Source organism: Dioscorea cayenensis, chromosome 18 (genome assembly GCF_009730915.1).
Source record: "Dioscorea cayenensis subsp. rotundata cultivar TDr96_F1 chromosome 18, TDr96_F1_v2_PseudoChromosome.rev07_lg8_w22 25.fasta, whole genome shotgun sequence".
NCBI classification, from domain to species: Eukaryota; Viridiplantae; Streptophyta; class Magnoliopsida; order Dioscoreales; family Dioscoreaceae; genus Dioscorea; species Dioscorea cayenensis.
The window spans coordinates 1765023-1790473 of NC_052488.1; the positions used below are offsets into that span (position 1 = coordinate 1765023).

At 30.3% G+C, this 25451-nt stretch overlaps 1 protein-coding gene across 1 annotated transcript; it reads right to left on the reverse strand.

The window, feature by feature from the left end:
• Positions 1–17859: 17859 nt before the first annotated feature.
• LOC120281930 (zinc-finger homeodomain protein 2-like) lies at positions 17860–18744 on the reverse strand. Its single transcript, XM_039288622.1, has one exon. The coding sequence runs from the start codon at positions 18592–18594 to the stop codon at positions 17938–17940; it is 657 nt and encodes a 218-aa protein (XP_039144556.1). The 5' UTR covers positions 18595–18744; the 3' UTR covers positions 17860–17937.
• Between the last annotated feature and the right edge of the window lie 6707 nt (positions 18745–25451).

The following is a 25451-nucleotide window of genomic DNA, read 5'->3' on the forward strand; positions in this document are numbered from 1 at the left end:
GAAGAAGAAGATGATGATGAAGTATTCCTTGAGTTGTAAAACCAATGATCACACAATTGGAAATTAAAGAATGTGAAGTATTTTTAGAAAGCAAAATTTAAATTTTTAACATATAAAAGGGATGGCTTATTTGTAATGTTGCCATTTTTTAGGTTTTCAGATTTAATGGAAAAGGATTATATATGAAGACAAAATATACTATGAAACTAACAGGGAAATTCTTATAAATGTGATATTCCTCCAAAGAACCATGCTTACAAACTAAGTAAGGTGTCGCTCTAGCAGCATTCTAAAGGGCTACAATAATATCTTTAACAAAGTACTTCTCATTATTTGTAACCAGAAAACCTGCACAGTTTAGAATGTTCTACAAGCAAAACGAATATCCTCATATAAAAAAGAAAATTGTGCAATGCCTTCACCAATAAGTAAATACATACTTGAGCTTTAACGTAAAAAAAATTAAAATTAAAAAGTTCACATATTAACAGGAGTAACCATGCATTTTTCAAGCATTTACAAGACAATTGATTTTACAAAGAGATCAAAAGTATTATTAGAAGCACAATTTTTAAATTAAAACATAAGATTTTTTTTTATGCACAATTTTTTTTTTTCGCTTCATCATCCTAAAAATCAAGGAATGCATCTTTGAGCCTTTACACCAAGCTAAAGAAAATTTACAACCAAGATGATACAATTGGGAAGATAATACTAAGCCTGCAATACTAGAAGTTCGCATTCCATCTTGCCAATGCTGAAAAGTATTACTGGGTTGTATTGTCGTGTTGTACTCATTTTTACCATCTTGAATATGAAACTTTCCTCACTTGGGTTTCCTACCAATCGATCATTTTTCTGCCTACCATTCCTCCTTTTCATGTCTCCTTCAGGTGCAACGAGGGCATTTAAAGCTTTTTGGAAACTATCCTCCCGAAATTTAGCCATTTCATCTATCACCAAATAGTTTTCTTAGCCTTTTGTTGGAAATATGTGGTGTTGCAATGTTGTTTGTAGATAATTTGTGTATACAATATGATAAAGCTACTAATGCAACTGAATTTAAAAATAAATCATTTGTCACATGCTCACTAAATTTGAAGTTATTTTATCAAAATGCAAAGGATATAACTGTAGTATTGGCATTCCAACAATCCTAACTAGAAAATTATATGTAAAACTAAACACCAATTGCAATGCCAAAATATCAACAACAACTATTGTGCAAAGTGGAAAAAGTAAATAAATAAATACACACAGTGACAGAGTGAAGCATTCACCTTTGCAACCCAATCAACAAAGTCCTTGACATTTATAATTCTTGCTAAGAGAAACACAAACCGTGAAATTTTCAGAGCCATTGTGGGTTCCACACTTTTTATTTTATATTTGTTTTTATCTCTTAATATTTTCAAAATAGATTTATTATTTTACCAACCCTTCTTTTATCCTCAATAACCATTAAATCTTTTTTCCTATATCTAATCTCGTAACCCACTACCTAATGACCTGATCTCGCTAGTTTAAAAAAAACAAAGAATTTGCGAGTATGCCATGTCTTTGTCTTCTATGTTACATGGTAGTGGCGACGACATCAATGAAAGGATCATCTTGTCGAGAGCTTTCCTTTATTGTCAAGGTAGGCTATTCTTTGCTCTCTTCATTGATGTCAATAAGTTGTGGACTATTAAAAGTTCTATGGTATCATGACAATTGATGCTTGTAGCAAATATGTAGCTCTCCTCTTGTTTGGTAAGTAGAATTAAGTTCTTGTTTTGTTTTCACTTATACGAATGTCAGTCACACTCCTATGTTCTTGAAAATCAAGGTCAGTTATGTAAGGGTTATATGAGAAATGGAATTTTTTTTCCGAAATAAATAATGCTATGCTCTCCCATGCTTGTGAATTTTCTTTGAGCATGAATATTGCTATTGTTAGGAAAGTGGGATTTCTGACAAGTTTGTTGAGTAGAAGAGAACAATTGTATCTGGGTTAATGTTGAAGGCACATGGGGAGCTAGTTTCCCATGAATGGCTTGCCTTATGTAACCTTTGCTGGTTTTCTTGATTTTAGGGATCCGTACATTGATATTGATCAGATTTATATTAACACTTGATGTGAGATTTCATGAAAGGGAGAGTTCTGGAAAGCAAAAATGGCCATGGATGCAAGAACCATACTCAATTGATTTACTAAACTTGCCATATTTTATTACTGCTAGCATTATAGCCTTATGTATACCACTAGTTAATTAGAGTGGGTGTTTTCCTTAAAATTGACGACCAAATCATTGATTTGTGGGGCTTGACTTATCACAAAGTCCAATGCTCTATAATTCTCTTAAGATTTAATATGTAATTCCTTAATCATTCTAGTTTGATTTGGTTTGGTCTAGTTTTAGCCATTTTGTTAAGGTAACCCCATGTTATTTGTCTGTCATTGCTATTGTTGCCATTAGAATAGAACCCATAGTTGTGAGTGTATAGCATTGGTTGAAATTATGTTTATTATTAATTTCCTATAGGATAAGATGATCTAGCAATTGTGTTCAGTAGCACCCCATTAAATCTTGTTATTTGTGCGGAAGAAGTTTTGATTTCCTTGGAATTTAATTTCAATATAGGGTGTTTCAAGGAAACTTGATTCAGTGTAAGGCATGAAATTTGTTTGGTGTTAATTAGGTAAGTAACATCACATATAAATGTGAATATATATAATTTCTGATTACTGGAAAATATAAATTTATTCATTTATTTATTAATTTCTTTAATTTTGTTTATATAATATTTACTTTTTTGTGGGTTTTGATTCATTTTTGTTATTAAATATTTATTGAGATTTTGAATTGTTTTTCTTTCCCTGAAACTTAAACTCCCACATCTTAACTTTGTTTGTTAGTTTTTGAAATCTTGATTATATTTGTTAATATTTGAAATATTAAGTCTGCTAATTGTTTTGGATATAATTGAATTATTTTGCAATAAAAAAATGGGATCATGTGTATGTTGATATTTTTGCTCGGTGAAATATTTTGCAAATTTTGACATGTCTAAAATTTTGATATTTTGCTTAGTTTTCTAACATAAAGTCATTTTGATATAAGTACATTTTATCTCTAATTAACTAGGCACTGGCCCTGTCACTGGGGGTTAAACATTGACCATGTTGACATGAAACTTTGATAAGAGACTATAGTTTCGCACCGTGACATAGGTGAAAGAATAATGATTTTTGATAATCTGGTTTGGGTCACCGAGGGTAAACAAATGAGCTCTGAAAATCTCACTCAGGTCACCAAGTTTAAATAAATGATCTCTGATATTTTAGTTTGGCTATAGTAATTGGGAGACATATTTTTTACTTTTATTAAATTGTATTTTGTTGAACCTCTTTGATTTTATGAAATATATTTTTGATAAATATTTGTGCTATATGATGTGATTTGTTTTTGGTTTAGCGAGAGCTTATGTTATTTATTTCAAAATTTGAGTTGTCATTCTATATGTGTGACTATTTGAATTATGTATAGAACACCAGTTTGTATTTGAATTTGAAATTTTGAACTTTGTATTTTTTTTTTTATTGTGTGACTAGTTTTGACGCCTTACATGCCTATTGTACTATGCACTATGAGTGTTGTGTTTAGGCTTGACAACCATCATAATACTTTCTTCCAAAACAACACATCATTCCTTTTCATACATATAATAAACTTCATCAAAGATAATCCAGACAACCTCACACAAAATCTCTGATCCCTTGTATTGCATGTTATGTCAGATTTCTGTAGTTATGACCTACAAATTCAATTCTCATTTAAGAAACTCAGATAAAACAACATAATCCTAACTTTCACAAATTTTAAAATACAAACAAGAAAAAGCATAAACATATCATTACCATATAAGAGGCATTTGGATCAAAATCCACATCCCCAGTCATAACCCACGTCTGAAAATTCTTCTTTGTACTCTCTATACTTTTGATTACTAAGAGCCTTGATCAGCGACGTATAAATAACTCACTGATTGTCTCTAAGAGACATCACAATAGCAAACAATGCAACAACTATTTTTCTAGTTGATGTATGAGTAGTGAGCTATCAAAAGCTCGAAAGATTAACTTTATCATCAAAATTAAGACTACCTGAAGATAAGAAGCTAACTAGCTATGCATTGCATTTTACTATCAATGGACTATATTAATTTGCAATATAAACAACATCAAAACAATTGAAGTGCTCAAAAGAAACAAATAGAAGTAAAGATCAAACAAAGTTCCACAAAAGCAAGATTACCAACACATTATGTCTAATTGCGGAATAAAAAAAAAGAATTTCTCAACCAAGGATTTGAAGAAAGAAACAAACAAATAATCATTATAGCTCACCATAACAGACTTGCCATTGTCAAGACACATGATAGCCTCGGTCTAGAAAGGATCAAGCTCAAAGGGGAACTTCTTCTCAGGCTTCTTATTCTCCTCGCTAGTGATGGGTCGTGGCACAACCAAGCAAGTTGGGATGTAGCTTTTAGTCTAGTAAACATTATATAGGCATATGATAGGCTCATCAGCAGTCATGGATTCCTTTCGCTACAATTTGGTAGCGCGGATGGAATGAGAGGTTCTTAGATTTTTCTCTTAAGAGAAGCCATGGATTAGGGTTCTTGAGTCATTGTTGTCAAAAAACCTAGAAGCATGAAGAAACATGCGGGGCTAGATGGCATATCTAAAACTCTAAGGTTGGTTCAAAGGGAATAATTTTGTAATTAATTAATATTCTTTAAAAATAATTGTTTAGAAATTTCTATTTGTTAGAAACTCTTTCACAATATAAAATAGACTACAACAACAAATATTTTAAAAACAAAGGGGAATTTGGCAGCCTTCTTCTTCTCCTCACTGCCTACGGGTCATGGCACAACCGAGTAGGATGGAACATATATAGCCTTTGGGGTAGGAGAAGTTATGAAGGCAGGTGACAAGCTCGTCCACAACAGCGGATTCCTCTTGCTGCAATTTGGTAGCGCCAAAGCGATCGAAGGAAGGGGATTCTAGTACTTTTTTCTTGAAAGAAGCCATGGATTAGGGTTCTTGAGTTATTGGAGTCCAAACCCTAGAAATAAGAAAAAACCAAGTGGGCAAGATGACATATCTGAAACTCTAAGCAGACAAAGTATATTCATACATGTTTAATCAAATCATATTTTAACAAAATGTTACTTTTTATTAAGAATAGAAGTTTTTTTAATATCAAGTTAATAAATTATTTCTACCCTTTTTAAAAAAATTATAAATTATTGGTAGAAGTCAGAATTTTTTTTAGAAAAAATAGATTAAATAAATATATATTTTCCCTTTTATTTTTTATTTATTTTTTAATATTTAATATGATTTATATATTTTGAATTTTTATTTATTTTCATTCATATATTTTAAGATAAATATTTAATAAATTTTTAAACAATTTTTTGATATATTTCACTAATACTATGTTTAGATTGAAGGTTGAGGCGAGAAAGTAAAGGAAAGGGTACGTTTCGGAGGGTCAAAGTTAGCTCTTCCCTTGTTTGGATAAATTTTTTTAATTTAATGAAGAGAAAGGAAGGATTAACTCTAACCCTCTAAAACCCTCAAAACCCCCCACTTTTTTTGGCACACCGATTTGGGGTGCCGGGTGGTATGAGACACAAGCTTACGTACCAATCGGGTAATGAAGTGTGCGTAAATTCAAAATATCGGTCTACAAGGAAGAAAGTGAATACTAGTAATGACTTTAAACCCGAAAAATAGCCTAAATGATCGAATGATGTGTGTGTGAATAAGAGTAAGCAAGAATAAGAAAATACAAGAAATGATAGGAGAGAAGTTAAGGAAGACAACGATATCCTGACATAGTATCCATCTATGGTTATAAAGTATGGGACAAAGGTTATTATATCCAGTCCATTACTGTAGTTAGACCAGCCCATTCCTGTAGTTTTTGCATACAAGTACTGTAGATGTTGTTTGTTATTGTAGCAGCTGTTACTGTAGCAACTTGAAAGCTTTATTTCCTTCTTTCTTTTTCTTCTCACTTTCGGCCGATCTTTTTCTTTTTCCTTAGAAAGCCTCTGGCAACCATTCCGGTGAACCAAACTCCAAAAAATCCTTCTCTTTTATTCTTGAATCCGGTAAGAGCTTCGATCTGACTTTTTTACTTTGTATTTGGTTCGTACTTTATCATATTTGTATTCTTTAAAAACCTAGAATAAATCCTAGATTTTTACTTGTTTGTGAATGTTTATGGGCTTAAATTGAAGCCTTCGACGTTGTGAGTCTTTGTGGTGCTTGATTGTAAAGAAGCTTCATTGTTTGATGATGTAAATCCGGAGAAAACCATTTGGTAATGGTCGGCTTTACTGTAGCAGTTCTTAGTTATTGGAGCACCGGCAAACCTTGCTTAATTCTCTTGCCTCCTTGGTTTGGAAGGAAGCATAGTTCCATACAAACTCTTTGAAAGTCCTTGAATCCAAGTTTAAGCCGACCTTAGGCCCTTATAGGGTTGAATTGCACTTATGCACCTAGATCTTTCTCGGTGCATTTCTTTGCTCATTCTTTAGTTCTTTTACTTATTCTTCTTTGTTGTCCCACTCTCGTATGTGTTTTGGGTCAGGTGGGGAAAGCGCTGCTTGAGGGAAAGAGCCAGGGAAGGAATAGCACATTTTGGGAGAAATCCGGTCTTCTTAGTTGTGAGTGGGTTAAGTTGAATGCACAGTTCTAATCGAATATCTAAATGTTTTATTCGAATGATGAAATTATTATCTTGAATTTATCATATTTTAAAATGATATTTGTTGTTAAAATGGAGTTAAATTGGTCGTTATAGACTACAGTTGTGATAAGAACGACTATGGACTTATCGTCTTATTCTCTTTGGAAAGTTTATTGTGTTTTGATTGGTGATGATTGATTTTGAACCTGATGGGATTTATATTTTCTTGAATAATGAAAAATAGTCAAGTATCACCACAAATGCATTGAGTTTAATTGACATACATGAAATTGATTACCTATGTTGTGATTTGGGAAATATTGTTATGTCATTAAGTCAATATATGGCTAGGAATTGTAAAATTAATAAGGGAAGAGTAATGGATTTAAAGGATGCATGTTTTTTTATGGGTAATCTTTATGTGATTGATGTTAAAACTTGCCTAGGGCCATGTGTGAACTATGAATGATCTAATTACTCTAGTATCTTTAAAGTTTTGGGGTATGATATTATGATAGAGGTATATGGAATTTCAATATAGTTTGATTTTATAAGTATATGGATAGGATGTATGTTAACGGCTATAACTATTGTCGAACTGTAATTCATAAGTTTGATATGCTTATTTTGATACAAGTGAAAAATTCCTTGGAAGAATAATGATGGATAGCATGTGTCGTATATGCTAAAAGTTGTAATGATTTTTGAATGTGAACTTGAAGGTTTTTGTGAATGTCCATAATTGTCCGGTATAACGGCAGTAAGAAAAGGGAGTCAAATCTCGATAGCTTTGATAATGAAATTGTTACTAGTGAAGTTAATGTTGGTGTTTTGAGAGTAATGACACTTTGTTGAGGAACTTGCGTATGATCTAAAATATAGGGAAAATATGAAGAGTTATAGGCTTGTGTATGTGGCTACTTGAGGATTTATAAATCTTGCAAACATAGTGAAGATCTTAAATGAAAGACTTTGGAGATGTCTTGGCACACATAGGTGTATGTGATGACTAGAATACTTTTCCCATGATCAGTGTGGCTTTAGTATGTAAATTTATTTATTTGAAAATCATTTGTATATGGGTGAATTAAACTTGTATTTAGCAATTGAGGATTGATAATAACCTGTGTGTTGTTCATAGTCTCAAAGAAATCCTTTTATTAATTGTGAAAGGTTGCAAAGACGATAAAGAGTTTGAGAGGAATGTAAGAAAGGTAATATGTTATGCTATTCATGCAAACTTAGGTATTATGTTTGGAAGGTTATTGTCTTTACTATTATATCTTGGTGATATTAATTGAATTATGTGAGAGATAAAGCTAGTTCAATAACAAGTAATATGTGAGTTTTATTTGGACCAAAAGCCAGGATTTGGTATGACTGACTATCATTATCGGTTTTTAAGATATTCCAAATGTATGTCAATACTTTCTATTGATACTATTGATATTTATATTGAAAAGTGGTTAGTGAAATCTCTGTTTATAAAAATTGTACTATTGTCATTAGTCTAAATCGGAAATGATTTTCATGGCCTTATATTATTAAACTTGTGAATTGATTGATTTGAAAGATGTTCCATGCCTTTGGTTTTATTTCTGAAATTCATGATGTTTGATGAAAATGTTTATGTTATGTTGAGTTATCTGATTTGAAATGAATTTTGGTACCCTACGCATATTGGTATGCTTTGAGCATTGGTTTATATGGAAATATTTTCTTTTCCGCTATATAAATATTTGAATCATCTTTGAAATGAAATATTTGTTCGGAATGGGGACATGTGAATTGTTTTGGATATGAATATCTAGGATATTATTGTGGCACGTGGTGTCGTTTTTGTTCCATGTTTATGATGTGGACTTCGGCCATGTTTTATGTTTTAATTGATGGTGATGGGGTTGTAACCTGCCTGTTGCAGTAGGGGATCCCCACGGGCCAGCCTTTAGAGGTGGCGTGGAGGACCTGGTTTGATTATCCTTTTCAGGTGGCGTGGAGAAGAATGAGTAAGTTATCCACGCCACCTGAAAAGGATAATCAAACCAGGTCCTCCGTGCCACCTCTAAAGGTTGGCCCGTAATATATCGAGATGCAAGTTTGATGTTGAGAAATTATATAACTTATGTGGAATTACTCTTGCATTGATCCCTCGTATGCATTTGAAAAGAAGAATGAGCTTTATGACGAGTTTTATGGTTTGATGTTTCAAAACTCGTATTATGCCAAACTTGGGTATTTGTGAAAGTTGGAAACTTGATTTGATTAAATTGATGTTTATACTCATTATGTTTATGCGGCTTATGTGCATGCATTTGTTTTACTCATGATGAAAGCTTTGAGGATTTCATTACCCCTGTGGAAACCTCTGTTTTTTGGGTTTTTGAATATGGTGGTATCTTACCCTGCAGTTATATGTGTTACAAATGTTGGAATTTTTTATTACTATTTGTATTCTTGCAAAAGCTTGGTTATTAAAATTTATTGACTGGTTTATAATATTCTTTTAGAAATCTGCTGACCCACTCACTGAGTGATTTAGGTTACTCACCCCCTCTCCCTCAATTTCAGGTTTTAGTAGCTGGCAGCGTCACAGTGAGGCAAAATGCTTGGCAAATCCCTAGTCTTTTATTGACATCTTGAGTCTTATTGTAAGTTGATTTTGGCAGGTTGCATTGTATAAGAAAAGTAAATCCACTAGCGTCCTAAATTTTGTTAATTGTGATTTGTTGGTCTTTTGCAACTTCATCGACTTTCTGAGTGAAACTCTGGCTTTCGTGTGCTCTAGTTGAGTTATTGTTCAGCTCATGTTTATGTGCAGGAGTTGTCAGCCTTGCGGTAACTCGAGGGTTGAGTGGTGCGTGTATCCCTCCTCAGGTTCTCGCGGTAGTTGTTACGTCCCGGGACCCACCAACCGGGGAGTGACAAATGTTGTCTAGGTATGTAATGCTATTTGAACCGAGAGGTTTCTAGAATTATACTAAACCCTGATTTCTCAAGCGAAGAGTAACTAAATAGGTGCATAGCTGATATAGACATCCACACAATCACATTAACACTCTATGAAACCTTACTTTGAGCTAATGACAATCTTTTAAGTAGATAATCTCTCACAAAGAGAGATTACCCCTAATCCAAATACAGAGCAAAAATGTGATTTCTCCTATAATCCACTCCACATGATTGCAGAGCACGGAATTGCCAATAACTCACTCGGGAGAATTGAGGAAGACAGAGTCTCCCAAGTACCCTATACCTAGGCTTACTCACAATTCTCTCTAATCATGGCATGTCTATGCTAGGTGGGTATTTCTACTCGTCACATAGCACATCAAACATGATAGCTACGACTTTCGCCTCGTTAGCAACTAAGCATTCAAACACACAATTAGATTCAAATAGATATGATTGCAATTAAGAAAATAATTTAAAGCATAAAAGATCCAACAACCAATGTCAAAGAAGTAAACCCCAGAGTGTAACTACGCCCAAACATATAAAAATATAGCCCTCCATTAATAGAGGGCAAACATCCAAGATACAAATAATAAGAGGAAACATAAAATCCATGAAAACTCCCTTTTCAATTTTGCAGATGAAGAATAATCAAAGAAACCCTTGAGAAGCTTCCAACCACGTAGCCAAGGTGAGCTTGACGGCTACGATCTTCAATCCCCTTGAATGTTGAGTCAAATCCCCCTTGAAATTGTTCCTTAGGTGCTGGAGATTCACATCTTATCCTCTCTAACTTCACCTCCAAGAATCACCCAAAAGAAAAGAATTGGATGCCCTAAAATCCTCATCATGCCTATTTATTTCCGACTGCTTACGAGATGCTTACGGGTGTAAGGACGTGGCCGTAGGGAGCTGGAGAAGATAATCGCGAGCCTTACAGGACTACTTACGGCCGTAAGTTACGTCCGTAAGGTCTTTTGTTTGTATTACGGTCTAGGTTACAGCCGTAAGCGCTGGACCGTAAACTTCATTGTGTTGCTTCTTTCGACTATCCTTACGGGCGTATGTTGTGGTCGTGAGCTCCTCTGGATGGTCCTTATGAGCATCCTTACGGGCGTAAGCCTTGCCCGTATGGTCTTCTAAATTAGTTCTGAATCCCCCTTAAGATTCTCTGGAATCTACTTACGGCCGTAAGGTTGGTCGTGACTGCTCGTAAGCCACCCAGTTTGCCTTGTTCTTGTTCTAATGATGCCTAGAGAGCTTTATCTTCATCGTTTTAGGTCTGAAATGCTTCTTCTCTCTCTCTCTCTCTCTCTCTCTCTCTCTCTCTCTCTCTCTCCCCTCTTGTCTTAAAGCAGTATCTTAAGCCTGTTAATGCGAAGCACACTATATTTGACATCGAATTCCATAATATGGTTTTAATACATGCTGATTGAGAGTACAAAATGATATGAAATACATGGACATTGTACACTCATCACCGGGAAGGAAGAATCTCCTAAAAATTTTATAAATTTTAAAAATACCTTAATACCTCTAGTTTTTTAATTAATTACATAACACTTTATAAAGTTTTTCTACCACTTTTATTAGTCTAATTTTATTGTAATCAAGAGTGTACCCGGTACCAATCATCTTGTTTAAAAAGTCAGATTCTTGCAATCTATTTTCAAGTCTTTATTTGATCATTATTGTTAATTCCACATATCTTGCAACAATTTGATCTAGTGTTTTTTTTTATATATATTTTGCTCTCCACATATCGATGTAAATTACACATCTATATTGTCTTAAACATTATTAATCACTAGATTTATCTTTTATACAACTTTCATTATTATATTATTTTTATCATTATGTACTTTTTGATTGTTTAATGTTTATGGTCAACATCCCCTTGTTCTCGTATGTTAGGTTTTTATTTTGCTTATTAATGTACATATTTTTTTTATAGAAAATATACAAAATCATAGATTTAATGAGTTTACGTCACACTATCGCAGATCCTCATTAACATGTATTTCTTTTTTTGTTTGTTTATTTGTTTATTTGTGTTTTTTCAGATCAATCAAACACAGAAATTTAACTCAATTAAAAACCCAGCTGATCACCACGTCTATATTGTAAATATGTAGTTACAAATAATTCTACTAAAGTAATAGGAATTAGACTTCACACAATTCCAAATTGAAAAACTTTAATGATTTGGATTTCTTTTGTTTTAAGGAGGTAAAAATAGATAATGTGAATTGTTCATGAATCGCAATGATAACAATTGATACGGAAAAAAATTATACAATACAAAACCCACAATTCTAGATTAATACTTTCAATATTTATAAAAAAAACCCACTTAAAGTATGAATTTGTTTGAGATATTAATAATAAATATGTTTAAATATAAATAATTATTTTTTTCAATAGTAAGGGTATAATTAGTAAATGGTTTATCAAACAACCATCCTTTCATTTCCCTCCATAGAATTTGACTTCCTTCCCTTCCACTATGGGTCAAAACACTATGTAGAAACCACTTAGAGGCGGCAAGGCCAATTAATCGAGCACGATCTTGTGGATCCAAGTCAGCCTATAACTGACCCATTTAATAGTGTCAACCCAGGTTGGCCCGACAAGTCATGAGTTTAGCTTAGGATGTAATGAGGGTGATGCGAACTAATGTCACCGAGAAACCCAACCAAAGATCTTAGCTAACCAACTAGCCTATACGCTATCGGTGTGTTGAAATTAAAAAAAAAAATAGAAAATAGAAAGAAAACCTCAAACCATTTTTTAAAAATAAATAATTTTAAATATCCAAAAAATTAAAATAATTCTAATAAATAAGAAGCATTTGAGAAAACTTAAAAAAAATTAAAATAACTTAAAAAAGAAGAAGTGCTTACATTAATTCATCTATTTATCGGACTATGTTGCTTGTATATCGTTTTAGCTGTGAAAAAAAAAAATTAGAGCTCACATAATTTTCTTATTTTAGATCAGAGTTTCCACCCACTCTCTTATTCATTATCATTAAGGTCTAACTAGGCCTCTTCTTCCGTCTCAAACTATTGAGGACTATTATTTTTGAGTTCATCATGTTGTCAATGAAATAAAAAAACCACTATTTTGTAATTGTTGTCTAACATGTTTCCACTTAATTAAATGTTTGTTCGCACTATTACAAGCACGAAACTTGTAAAAATATTTTATATAACTAATAAAAAAAATGTTATAAGTTTTCATTATCTCGCCACTATTCAAAGATATTAAAGTTCATATTTATGTTGATGGTCTCAATGAATCGGAAGGCAATGTTTAAATAAAGTCAGCATCCAGCAATTATTTTTTGTATATTTATATATTATTTTCTAATAAGTAATCACAACTTAGTGTTAGGGTAGTTAGTTAGGGCTTTGATTGGTGGCCCTATTGGGCCTGCTTCAGTATGGGCCGAGTCAAATTTCGGCCTGTGCCACCTCTAGAACCACTTGTCAATAGTTTCACTAGCCCAACTTAATGAGAATTATTTTCTTTTAATTTAAATTATGGGCAGATTAGAAACAAGATTCTAACCCTCAACTCAACGAGTGGCTGCAATATATTCAATTATATTATAAATCCTCTTCTCATTAATAATATAATCTTTTATAATGAAAAATGACAAAGAACCCATCTTTGTTAATTATTTACATATTATGCCATTGAGTTTTACATACTATCCTTAGTTAAAGTCACAGTACTTCCAACTATTAATGGTTGAGATTTATAAAGAATCAAACTTTGGTGAGAATTAACCTTTAAGAGGGAAAATAAAAAGATGAAAAAATGGTAATAAAAGAAAAGTTGATAAATGAGGAAAGAAGTACATAAATGGTTCAAGGTAGTTGTTAGAATAGTTCATAAGGCATTACTTTATTTACATCATGAATTGGACCACTCTAAATTTCAAACACGAATCATAAGATGTTCATATTTGCCACTACTCAACTTGCTCACTTTTGCACTTTTTCTTGGCCTTTTCTTACATCTATACCCTCAGCAAAAAAATTTTTTTTTTACTAATATATCTTTGTTAATAAATACAATAACAATAACAACAATAATAAACCATTAGTCCCCACTATTTAGAATCTATTACATAAAAAAAAATTTCCATATTGTACTATGAAAATTAAAATATCAAAAAAAAACTTAGTACAGACATATCATTACGAAATGTTAGATAACTAACAACCAATGGTTAAACTTATATCAGAACATAAGAGTATGAATATTGATAAATACAATATAAAAATATTTTAAATACAAAAAATTCCCTCTATTTCAATTGAAAACTAATAGTTCTTTTTTTTGTATTTTCCAAATAAAAATTGTTATATTTTTCATATTTAATTCTATAATAAAACATAGTTAAATTTGAAATATTTACATAATTAATTTAATTAAAGTAATATAGTGATATGTGATATCAAAATTATATAAGATTGTAAATATAAATATACATATATACTCTAAATATTTCAAAAGACAGTTTGATCATTCATTTATACATTTATGACAAGTAGAAAGTATTAAAAGCCAATGATTTCAGTATATATGTACATATAAAAGAAAATTTTTCCCCTGTTTTTAAGAGCTAAAAGAATAGCAGAAAATGTACAGTAAAAAATGAAATAAAAATACACATATATTTATAAAATAATAAACAATAAATTTTAACAAACTTCAATAATTACACACCACACTAAAAGTAATTTTTATATAAAGTGTTTGTAAATCACATAACTAAGATTCTCAAATTAGTCGATTCAAATCTAACTCAATCGGTCAAATAAACACAGTCAATATATATATATATATATATATATATATATATATATATATATTAAGGTGGACAAATTTACTACTTATCTCAATCAATATTGTGAGAGCGAGTTGATCCCTCAACCTCTCACTTTACAAAATAAAAAGTTATCATCTTCCTAATGTGAACGATGGTAATTATATGCTATTTTGAACGGATAACAATTTTATAAATACTTGTATTATCTATAAGCGAATAAAACCTACACAAAGACATTCTTATCATCACTTGAATAAGGCCAAGGAGTAAAGTCTAGCCAACAAGAGGATCTCACATCTAGGACCACACTTTCTTTTGTGTCCATGCTCACCCAACAAGGACAAGCATGCACCCACAAAGCCATATATGATGTGTCACAAGCCATGCACCCATAACCTTTTGGATTAGACTCATTAGGGTTTCATGTCACCCTATATTCATATATGTATATATGTATATAAGTTGTTCAACCTTCACTTTGAGATAGCGTTTGTAGCTAAACCAGACAGTTCAATCTTAGGCTAGACATGCTTCCTCTTGGGTGGGCAACAGAATATAGCATGAATTACAGCCATATGGGAAGCAATACTTGCACTTCTTTATCAAACCAATCATTCTTGTTTCTAGTGGGGAAACTTCTTTCTTATCCTTCTCAACAACCTTATGTTTTCTTGTTCTACAACAACTTTTATATATATATATATATATAGTAAATGAAAATAAATCAAAATGCATGAATGACTTTTTTAAAATTTTCATCTAATTTTTTTCATTTATTACTAGCTCACAGGTTAATTGTTTTGAAAATTAACTACTAGTAAAGTTTGTCAATTAATTTGTTAGGTGCCAAAAGACTAAGATGCCCATTCAAAATCAATAGTGGCTTAGCAAGAGGAATCACTGAACTTTAAGTCACACACTAAACTTAGGTCCTGCCTCACAACTAGTGTATCTTTTTCAGCATATATATGATATGAATGTTGGGTCCAAAAAATGTTCCATTTGTGAAAGGAACATTTGCATACGATGAGAATCCACCCTCAACTTTGGAAAAAAAAAAAAAAATGGAAGAGAATGCCTTTTCTTCATTCTAATAAAGACCTCATCATGCTTTCCAAATTCTCTAAATATATTCAGTTTCTCGCATCAAGAATTTGAATTTGAGATGATTAAAATTAGCTACACATTTGCCAGAAAACATACTAATATTTTTTATATGATGAAGCTTTTATAACAATATATAAAGCTAACGTTGCGTTTATGTAATTTTTATAAACTGAATATCAAGTTCAAGATTGTTAAACTCTAATTTTTTATATTTTAAAAATAAACTTAAGATTGTTGAATTTGACTATAAAAAGTATTCTTTTGTTTAAGTTTATCATAAGACATTAGAATTGCTCTATATATAAGTTATTATTAATAAAAGAGTTAGTTTGGTTTCTTTCTTATATTACAAACAATTTTTTTGCTTAAAATTAATCATATTATTTATGTTTATAAGGTTGAAATCCAAAGTTAACTTCTGAAAGATTTAAATTAATTTGGCACTCTCCCATACTAAACTTTCACTTATATTTCAAAAATGAAACTCTTGAGCTTAAACTTCATCATTTTGCATCAGTAAATAATTATAGATCATTGCATTTTGTAAACTACTTAGCTATATATTTTTAAAATCAAGTTCAAGTCAAAGATCAACACAACTCTGCAATGTACTCTTCTGCTTAAGTTTCATCTCATCACATCAACAAATGCTTTATAATCTCTAAGTTAAAAACTCACTCGCAATATATTTCAAAATATGAAAAAATAGATTCTTTTGGTTATCATAGTGCATAATTACATGTATATCAATAAAAAAAAAAAGCCCATTCTTTGCTTTGCAAACTAAAATAAAATATATATGGTCATTAAGTTAATATGACAGTTGATGTGCCAAATACATATGGCATCAAGTATCCAATTCAAAACAAAAATTGAAAGTGTTACTCAGTCTACATTATGAGTTAACTACCTAGTTTTTCTAAAGATCCATGTCTCAAATATATTTGGACTCATTAAAACACATATAAAGACAGTAAACTTCGAAGAGATAAATAAGATTAAATCCTATCATTTTAATTGATGAATTGGATAGATTTATTCATTCCAACTCATTAAATTAACAAGGCAATTGATATATATATATATAAAACATTCCACATCACTATCCAATTCAGATCAAAATCAAAAGAATAAACTTTGCTACATTTCAATGCTGAAAATTTTTATATGGATTTATTCTTATTTTTTTTAATTTCAAGACCAATGTTTTTCACTTTAAAAAAAAAAAAATTAAAAAAGGGATAAATAAGGGGGGTTAAAAACCATGCTTCACTTGCACACACATACACACATGCACACAAATGTAGTAAGGTGATGGTGGGACCCACATACTGAATATCAAGGTAACTTCAACTGGGTGACTTTTGCAGGTGACCAACTTTTTTCTCACTGGTCCCCTTCTTCATCAGTGGCCTTGGATCCATCAGCCTGTCACCCACTTCCACCCTCACCTCTCTCCCCCTTCATTTTCCCCCTTCTTTTTATTTATTTATTTTTCTAAATTTTTTTTTCTTTTTAATTTAAATTTTATTTAATTTATTTTATTTATTTATTTTTGACTCAGATCAAGACACAAACCCCTTAAGCGGTCCTTCTCTCCAACCTCACTTCCCCTTTTCTCTTATCCTACACCCACACTCCCTTCCAAACAACCACCCCCCCCTTCATTCTTCCTTATTCTCCTCCTCTCTCTTTTCTCTCTCTCTCTCTCTCTCTCACTCATTGAACTCCTCATCTCAATATTAATGCTGGTTTTATGTTTACCAGCCATTTGGAATGACGTTCCCATAAATGCAACCCATCTAACATCTCTTCCATATATATATATATATATATATCCCTTCCTCATATTATACACACATATACCTACACATATATATATACATAAATCTATATTTAATTATCTTTATCTCTATCCATATATATATATATATATATATATATGTTTGTGTATGTATAATTATATATAAAGAGAGTTTTGAAATGGTTTAGAATTGAGATGATAAACATGAACTCAAAGAAGAAGAGGAAGAAGAAGAAGAAGAAGAAGAAGAAGAAGAAGAAGGAAACAATGGTGAGTAATCAAACAGTACAAAGAAGGAGAAGAAAATGAGAAAAGATGATGATCATGATGATCATGATGATGATGTGGAGTTGTTGTTCTTCTTCTTCTTCTAAAAAAAAAACTTAAAAAAATAAAAAAAGAAATGAAACCCTAACCCTAACCCTAACCCTAAAATATATAAGAAGAAGAAGAAGAAGAAGAAGAAGAGAAGCTAGCTAGGGTTTTTTTCCGAGAGTGTGCTTGTTGTTGTGCATCCAGACCTTGAGAACATGGCGTTTAACAGAGGTCTCGTTGCAGAACTCTTGAACAGCAGCTTCATCATGCTTCTGAATGCGCCATCCAAGCCTCTCAGCAAAAGCCAGCATCTTCTCCTTCTGCTCCACTGTGAACTTAGTTCTGAACCTTTTCTTGCCGGAAGAGGAAGCACCACCACCACCACCACCACCACCACCAGCCATGGGGTTAGTTCCTTCTTCTTGAGAAGTAGAAGGAAGTGCAAGAGGACGAGGAGGAGGAAGGTGGTGGTGGTGATGGTGGTGGAGATAACCGGCAGGAGTAGTGCGGTAATAAGGTGAGAAAGGGGAAGGATCATCACCGGCGATGGAACCGGGGGAATCTTTGCGGTGGAAGTTACGGTGGCAACCACAGGCGGCGCAGCGAAAGGCTTCAACGGAGCCGTCGTCACCGGCAGGCATGAACTCACCGCAACCGTCAACGGCATGACCTCCGATGCTGACAGCATGGTTCTTTAAGCACTCTCTGTACTTTCCGGTGCTTCCGCCGGATCTCTTTGTTGGTTCTCCTCCTCCTCCGGCCACCGCCACTGGCTTGGCTAGCGCTGCTAGCTCCTCCTCCGGCTCGTCCAAGTCCATTGTTAGTTCTTGAAGTTGTTGGTTGGGACTTGGGAGTGAGAGAGAAAGAGAGGAAGAGAAAGAGAGAGGGTGTGGACCTTAAGCACAGTGGCTAAGCATGCCTTTGAAGTTTCACCCCCACTACTTAACCTTTGGCACTATACACTTACACTTGTGTGTGAGAGTGTGTGTGTGTGTGAGTGTGTGGGCTTTATTTGTTTCTTTTTAATATTTTACAAAAACATTAAAAAAAAAAAAATTGTGTGTGTATATATATATATATATATGTGTGTGTGGATATATGATACTGTTTTGGGGGTTACTGAGTGGTCAAAAAAGGGATGACAAGATTTGGATAAAAGGAATGGGGGAAGTTGGGTTAAGGGGAGATTTGGAGTTGTTTATTATGTAATAATAGGCTAAACAACTCTTGATCCGTTGGCAATGTGTTTTTGGGTAAGGTATTTGTATGTTTAATTAAAGAAAAAATTTTAAATTTTAGCTCACGTAAAGTGAAAGTACAGATGAGTTGAGATATTAACATTTTTTTACATGTGTATATTCTTACATTGACTTGTCTATATTTTTTAAAATAATAATAATAATTTTTTATTATTAACAAGATTTTTTTTTATAGAATGTTGTTGTTTAAAAGGTTTTACAAGAGTTGTTTCTTTATTTATTTTATGTGTTATGTTGTTTTTTAGATACTTTATGGAATTATTTTAGTGTTGGTTGATGAGAAAATAAATTTTTATATTAAAAAAGATTACTTATTAAGTATATTTATTTTTTTGAAATTTTTTTTTTGGGTTTAGGGAGGGACTGTTTTTCATTATAAGATGAATATTAGAGCAACCACTTTACACGATTGGAAGATTGTATTACTATTATTATTATTATTATTATTGGATAAGAACTTTGGGGGATGCGACAAATCACCGCTTAAGTTAAATACTTTATCATTAATGGCCATAGGGGCATGTTTTTTGATTGATGATAGATACGACATATTTTAGTCAGGGTTATCGCCTCTTATCTCTGTTTTTGGTATATATTCCAACAACTAAATAATTAAAAACAAAAAATATATATATAATTATAAAAAGAAAGATTGGTGTGAACATAACATGTTTTTTTTTATGTTAACCGTGAATCACATTTAGTGGAATAATATTGATTGAGTTATTTGCATTTATAAAGTAAAAACCTTCATTCAAATTTTATTTAACAACAAATTCAAATACAAAGTTTATTAGTCATGAATATTGATAAAATATTTTTAAAAAAAATTATAAAGAAAAATAATTTTGTTATATGATTGTGTGAGGAGCATAAAAAATTGATGAATTTTTACATGTTAAAATATGTCCTAAAATAAAAATATATCTGTTACCTAATATTAAAACTTTATGGTTAGTCATAAACATTTATATTTCTTGAATACACACACACATTTTTAAAAATATGGTAAAAAAATATTAATAAAAAGATCATATGTCCTCTAGCTAGCTTTTTCATCAATTTAACTTTTCTCCTTGCTTTTCAAACATTATCAATACCCTAAGTTTGTATTTGTTTTTTTTTTCTTAATTTTAACATTTAATGTGTTAACATGCTTAGCTCCCTTCCAAGATGTCTTTATTAATTCATTTTTATAAAATATATAAAATTACATGCACATACATTAATCTATGTCATAGACTTAAAATTAGAAGTTTTCTTTTAATAAAATTTTCAATTATCAAAAGCACTTTACATAAAAATTAGTGGAAGTTCTTAAACTACAAATAATTACTTTCAAAAATAATAATTTCATTATTTATTTCCCTTAAAAATAAAAGCTGTAATAAACTATTAATGCATCTATACACATAAAATAAAGAGGCATTAATGCAACTCTAATAATTTTAATTGTATATTTTTTTTTCATACTATACTTGCACCATATTCGATCTTTTAAATTGATAATTGTTTAACAATTTAGTTATTAACTTTTTATTTAAATTAATTTAGTACCCAAGATTAATTAGATAGATTTTAGAAATCCATTAAACCAAAATGAATTACTTTTAGAATCAATTTTAAAATATTTTATATGTACATAGCTATAATAAAAACCATGATATACATAGCTATATATCATGAAAAAATATGACATAAAAATTTTGATAAAATTATGACGAGTTCATAAAATCTACATTAATTAGTAACATACATATAACTATTTTTATTGCACCTGTAATTATAGGAAATTATACCAACTATGAAAATTCATTAATATAGAAAAAAATAGGCTGACATATATATATATATATATATATATATATATATATATATATATATATATATATATATATATATATATATATATAATTCACCCAAAACCTTATCACTTGAAAATAAAAAATAATGTCTTGTATAAGGTTCGATTAATATATCAATAGTTTAGTTAGCGAATGGATTTGTTAAGAGAGAATAACATATATGTATAATAATGAAACAAAACATGATTTAAATGTAATTAATACTTCGTAAATGATCTAATCTGATCGATCTCACCTTTATATTTAGATGTCCTATCGCCTTATAGTTACCTAGCTACATATCTCTTTTTAGGTTGTTATAAAAAAAATTAATTACATATTACTTCTATCCATTATTTGTGGATGTCTCGTCTTATTATGGAGGATTCTAAATCTCTCTTTAAATACAGTATATTTTTTCATTTATATTATAAGTCAGAATATGTTTTCTTGCATCACAACACTCATCATAGCAGTGAAGCATAAAAAGGATTTTGATTTTCTAAAGAAAAGAAAAGGTTTTGATTGATAAGCATGAATTAACTCCATTTTATGCAAGGAAAAGAGCAGAGCTTGTTACTTTGTTGCTATAAACACAAAAGATTATCACAAAATAAATAACAAGAAGAAGAAGAATGAAATAAAAATAAAAATAAAAAACATAATAAAAAGGGGCAAAATTGGAAAGAGCAAAGGGAAGGGGGAGTTGGATTTCATTAAATAAGGAACATTGAAGATACGTGAGTTCAGTCTCCGACATGCGTGACGATGTGAACGCGTCAACATGCATTCAATACAAACCTGTCTCAAAAAGCTAATACACTATTTTATTTATTTATTTATTTATAAATTATATATATAGTATTATGTAAATAAATGAAAATAAAATTTGGATTTTAAGTATTAGCAAATTGGATAATAACCAGGGGTCAAATCTGAAATGACGAGACTAGCCTTGTCAATAATACTGTATATGATGTTGTTGGCCAAGGTCACTTCCATGTTTGAATTACTCTTCCAATAACACACTTATTCACTGTCATTGATTCCCTTTTTTTTTTTTTCTAAAGAAAAAAAATATAAATATAAAGGTATTTTACTAGGTGAAAAATAAATAAATATGAAATAGTATAAACATATATTAAAGTGGAGCTGGTTATGAACCACTTGAGTTGGTTTTAGTCAGCTCAAATTTGAGTCATGAGTGGTTTATAAGAATTTTTTTTAATATGAACTACTGGGTGTGTAGTGTGATTGATAGGTCTCAAGTTTGAGACTCTGAACTCATATTGCATTAGGTTTCTTATAAAAATTCTATAGTGTTTTCCTCTAAAATTACATGGCAGGGGATAAGGGTTTATACATGAGAGATCATTAAAACTACCATAACAGGTGCACTTTTGTACCTGTCTGTCATTTGATTTGGTGCTTGTCGTCTTTGTTTAATAAAAAACTTTCTTAATCTATTATTTATTATATTTAAATTTTTAATTCATCAAGTAATTAATAATAAATAAAACAATACATTTAAAATGTGTGTCTGGTGTATGTATATATTTAAGTAATGTCATATTTGTTAGTAAAAACAAAAAAAAAATTCAGAGAAAGAGAAAAGATAATATTTAAGTATGGAGGTGAATGAAAATCTCCTCAGAGCTGATGAAGATGTCCAATTTCACAAATATGACTCTAATTCAAGTATATTTAATTAAATAATTTAAAATATATAAATACTAATGTAATTGTATATAGTTTAGATGGGTAATTTGCAGATGCATTTTTGGAATAAATCAAAATTGAGGTTATATGACTTTAAAAAAATAATAGTTCCCTTCCCCGATTCACAAAACTAGATTTTAAAAATTAAATTAAAAAAAAATTGAGACAAAATTTTTACTATGACCTTTCAATATATCGATATATACGTTCTACACAATAGTTAAGGAGTAAATATATTATTTTATAGGGCATACAATTATTTTTAATTTTATGTTAAATAAAATATGACATAAGTTAAATGAAATCATAAACCAAAGGATTTAAAAAACATTCAAAAATTTTTTTATAAAGTGAGTAAACTAGTCAATAACATGGTTAAGACTGAAATTAAATATAATACACTAAGAGGTTGATGATAGCATTCAATTTCTCAAAAAAAAAAAATTATATATGAACAATAACCTTGAGTTATTTAAAAGTCTTTATGTAATTTCTCTCATTTTTATTATTATTAAATTTTTGTTATGAATTACAAAATTACAGAAATATCCCTCTCACACTAGGAAGATCAAAGAGTGACATGCCCAAGATTCTCCATCATATGTGTTATATATTCCAAACATCCAAACAATTTGAAGGAGTAGAAATGGATTGGGGAATTGGTCCAATTCCTCAAATAACTTTTTTTCTTCAACCCAATCAAGTGTTCGCTTGGACCAATGTCAATCATTTGCCATAACATATACCTTGGAAAACACAACATATATATACACAATTTTAACATATAAAAATTTGGCCAACTATATATATATATTTGACCGGGATTGTGTAGACGTGAACCAAATTGTGTCTTTATCCTATAAGCGTGTGGACTTGAGTGGAATTAATATTTTAGCACAATTATATCATCGTTTTAGAGAGGTATACACAGATTTAGATTTTATATTTTAGCATATACATATGTTATTATTCTACATAAATTAAAATTTAAATTCATCTCTTTAATAAAAGAATAAACACCTTAAATACAAGATCCGGTGATAATAAACCAAAAACAAATTTATATATAGATTTGAAGCTAGATTATTTGACTTAGATTCCCCTCCAAAAAAATATGTAAATATTAAAAGTAATATTTAATTGGTAAGAAATAGATGGAAAAAGTCTAATTATAAATATTTGAATTCAAACATTTATAGTCAACCGCGGTGTAATCATTTTATAGTGCTTAAAAAAAAGGAATGGCATTAGATGGATATGAATTAAAGTGTAATCATTTGTTATCTAATCTAAAGCATAACATAGAACATATGTTTTTTATTTTATTTTTCTCTAATAAATATTAATTGAATTGGAAATAAATATTTTATATGCTAAAAAAAATTTGGTTAAAACATTAATGAGCTTGGAATTTTACTCTAGAATTAATTTTTTCTTTATTATTTTGAAGATTATTTTTTTCACTCATATATATATATATATATATAAACTAGAGTAAGTTCAAAGGTAAGGTTAATAAAATAATTGTTTGGAGCCGCTCTAATTTTGTAAAATTATTTATTACTAAATTAAGATCTTCCTTTTATTTAATTAAGATCTTGACACCTTTTTAATGCAATTATATAAAAATAAATAAATATTTTGGGAAAAAATTTGAAACTCGAAAAAGCTAAAAAGATGGAGGGATTGGATGTTAGAAATTGGAAGGAAGGAAAATGCCAAAATTGGGATGAAACTGATTTATGGAAACAAACAAAGATGACAACAAAAGCAATAATGACAAACAATAAATATATTTTTCTTTTTAATATATATATATATTTTATATCTTATCAAGACAGAAGGTTATGGGAAATATTTATTATATATAAAAATATGTAACTGAAAATTTGCATATATAACCCTATAAAAGCCTATAATCATGTTTTAAGGCTCATAAAAAATCATATTTACCCTCAATTTTCATGTGCATATCTATGTGGTCAAAACTAGTTCAATTTTTCTTTTTGTAAATAATTTTCTCTTCACTTGTTTTCTTGTATTTGTTTGTACTCTCGAATTAGATAAATCTTGGTTTTTATCTTTGAATTTTATCTAAATATTTGGCTTGACCTCCAAATTTTTAACAAAGTTCAATTTGGCCTATTTGTCTAATTTTGTGCTCATAAATACGAAGATGACCATCAAAGTTGAGATGATATTTTAATAGTATTTTAAAATTTTAAAATAATATTAAATAGTAATATCAGATATAACATAAAGAAATATGATATTTTACATCAACTTTCACGGTTATATTAACACTCACAAATAGTAAGATTGATCAAAAGAACTAAAACAAATATTTTTTTTTATTCAAGTGCCAAAAAAATATTTTATATTTTAACAACCAAAATAAACATTTCTATGAAGTTCAAGAATAAAGCATACTTCTTTATAATTTCGCACTTATTTTTTGTTTTTAAGTGAGCATTCATATTTTTTATCGAAAAAACGGGTGCGAACACTAGTTTTACGTAAGGTAATAGCACAAGTGTAAAGTGATAACTTTATTTATGTGTGTGTCTTTCACAATAGTTTATCCATATTATGTAAAATAAATAAATAAAAAAAAAATTAAAGATCAAGATTAGTAGCTTAATTCCAAAAAATATTATTTGCAAACAGGGGTAATAATGCAATTGAATATTTAAAGAGTATATGTATGCAAAAAGCTTTTAGAACTCAATTCCATTAATCCATTTAAGAAGTGGGTTAATAATAATAATATAATATAAGAAGAGACATGATATCATTGAAGTTATAACTTTCTCAACCTCAATGATATGAAGATCTTATGGACAAGTGCATTCA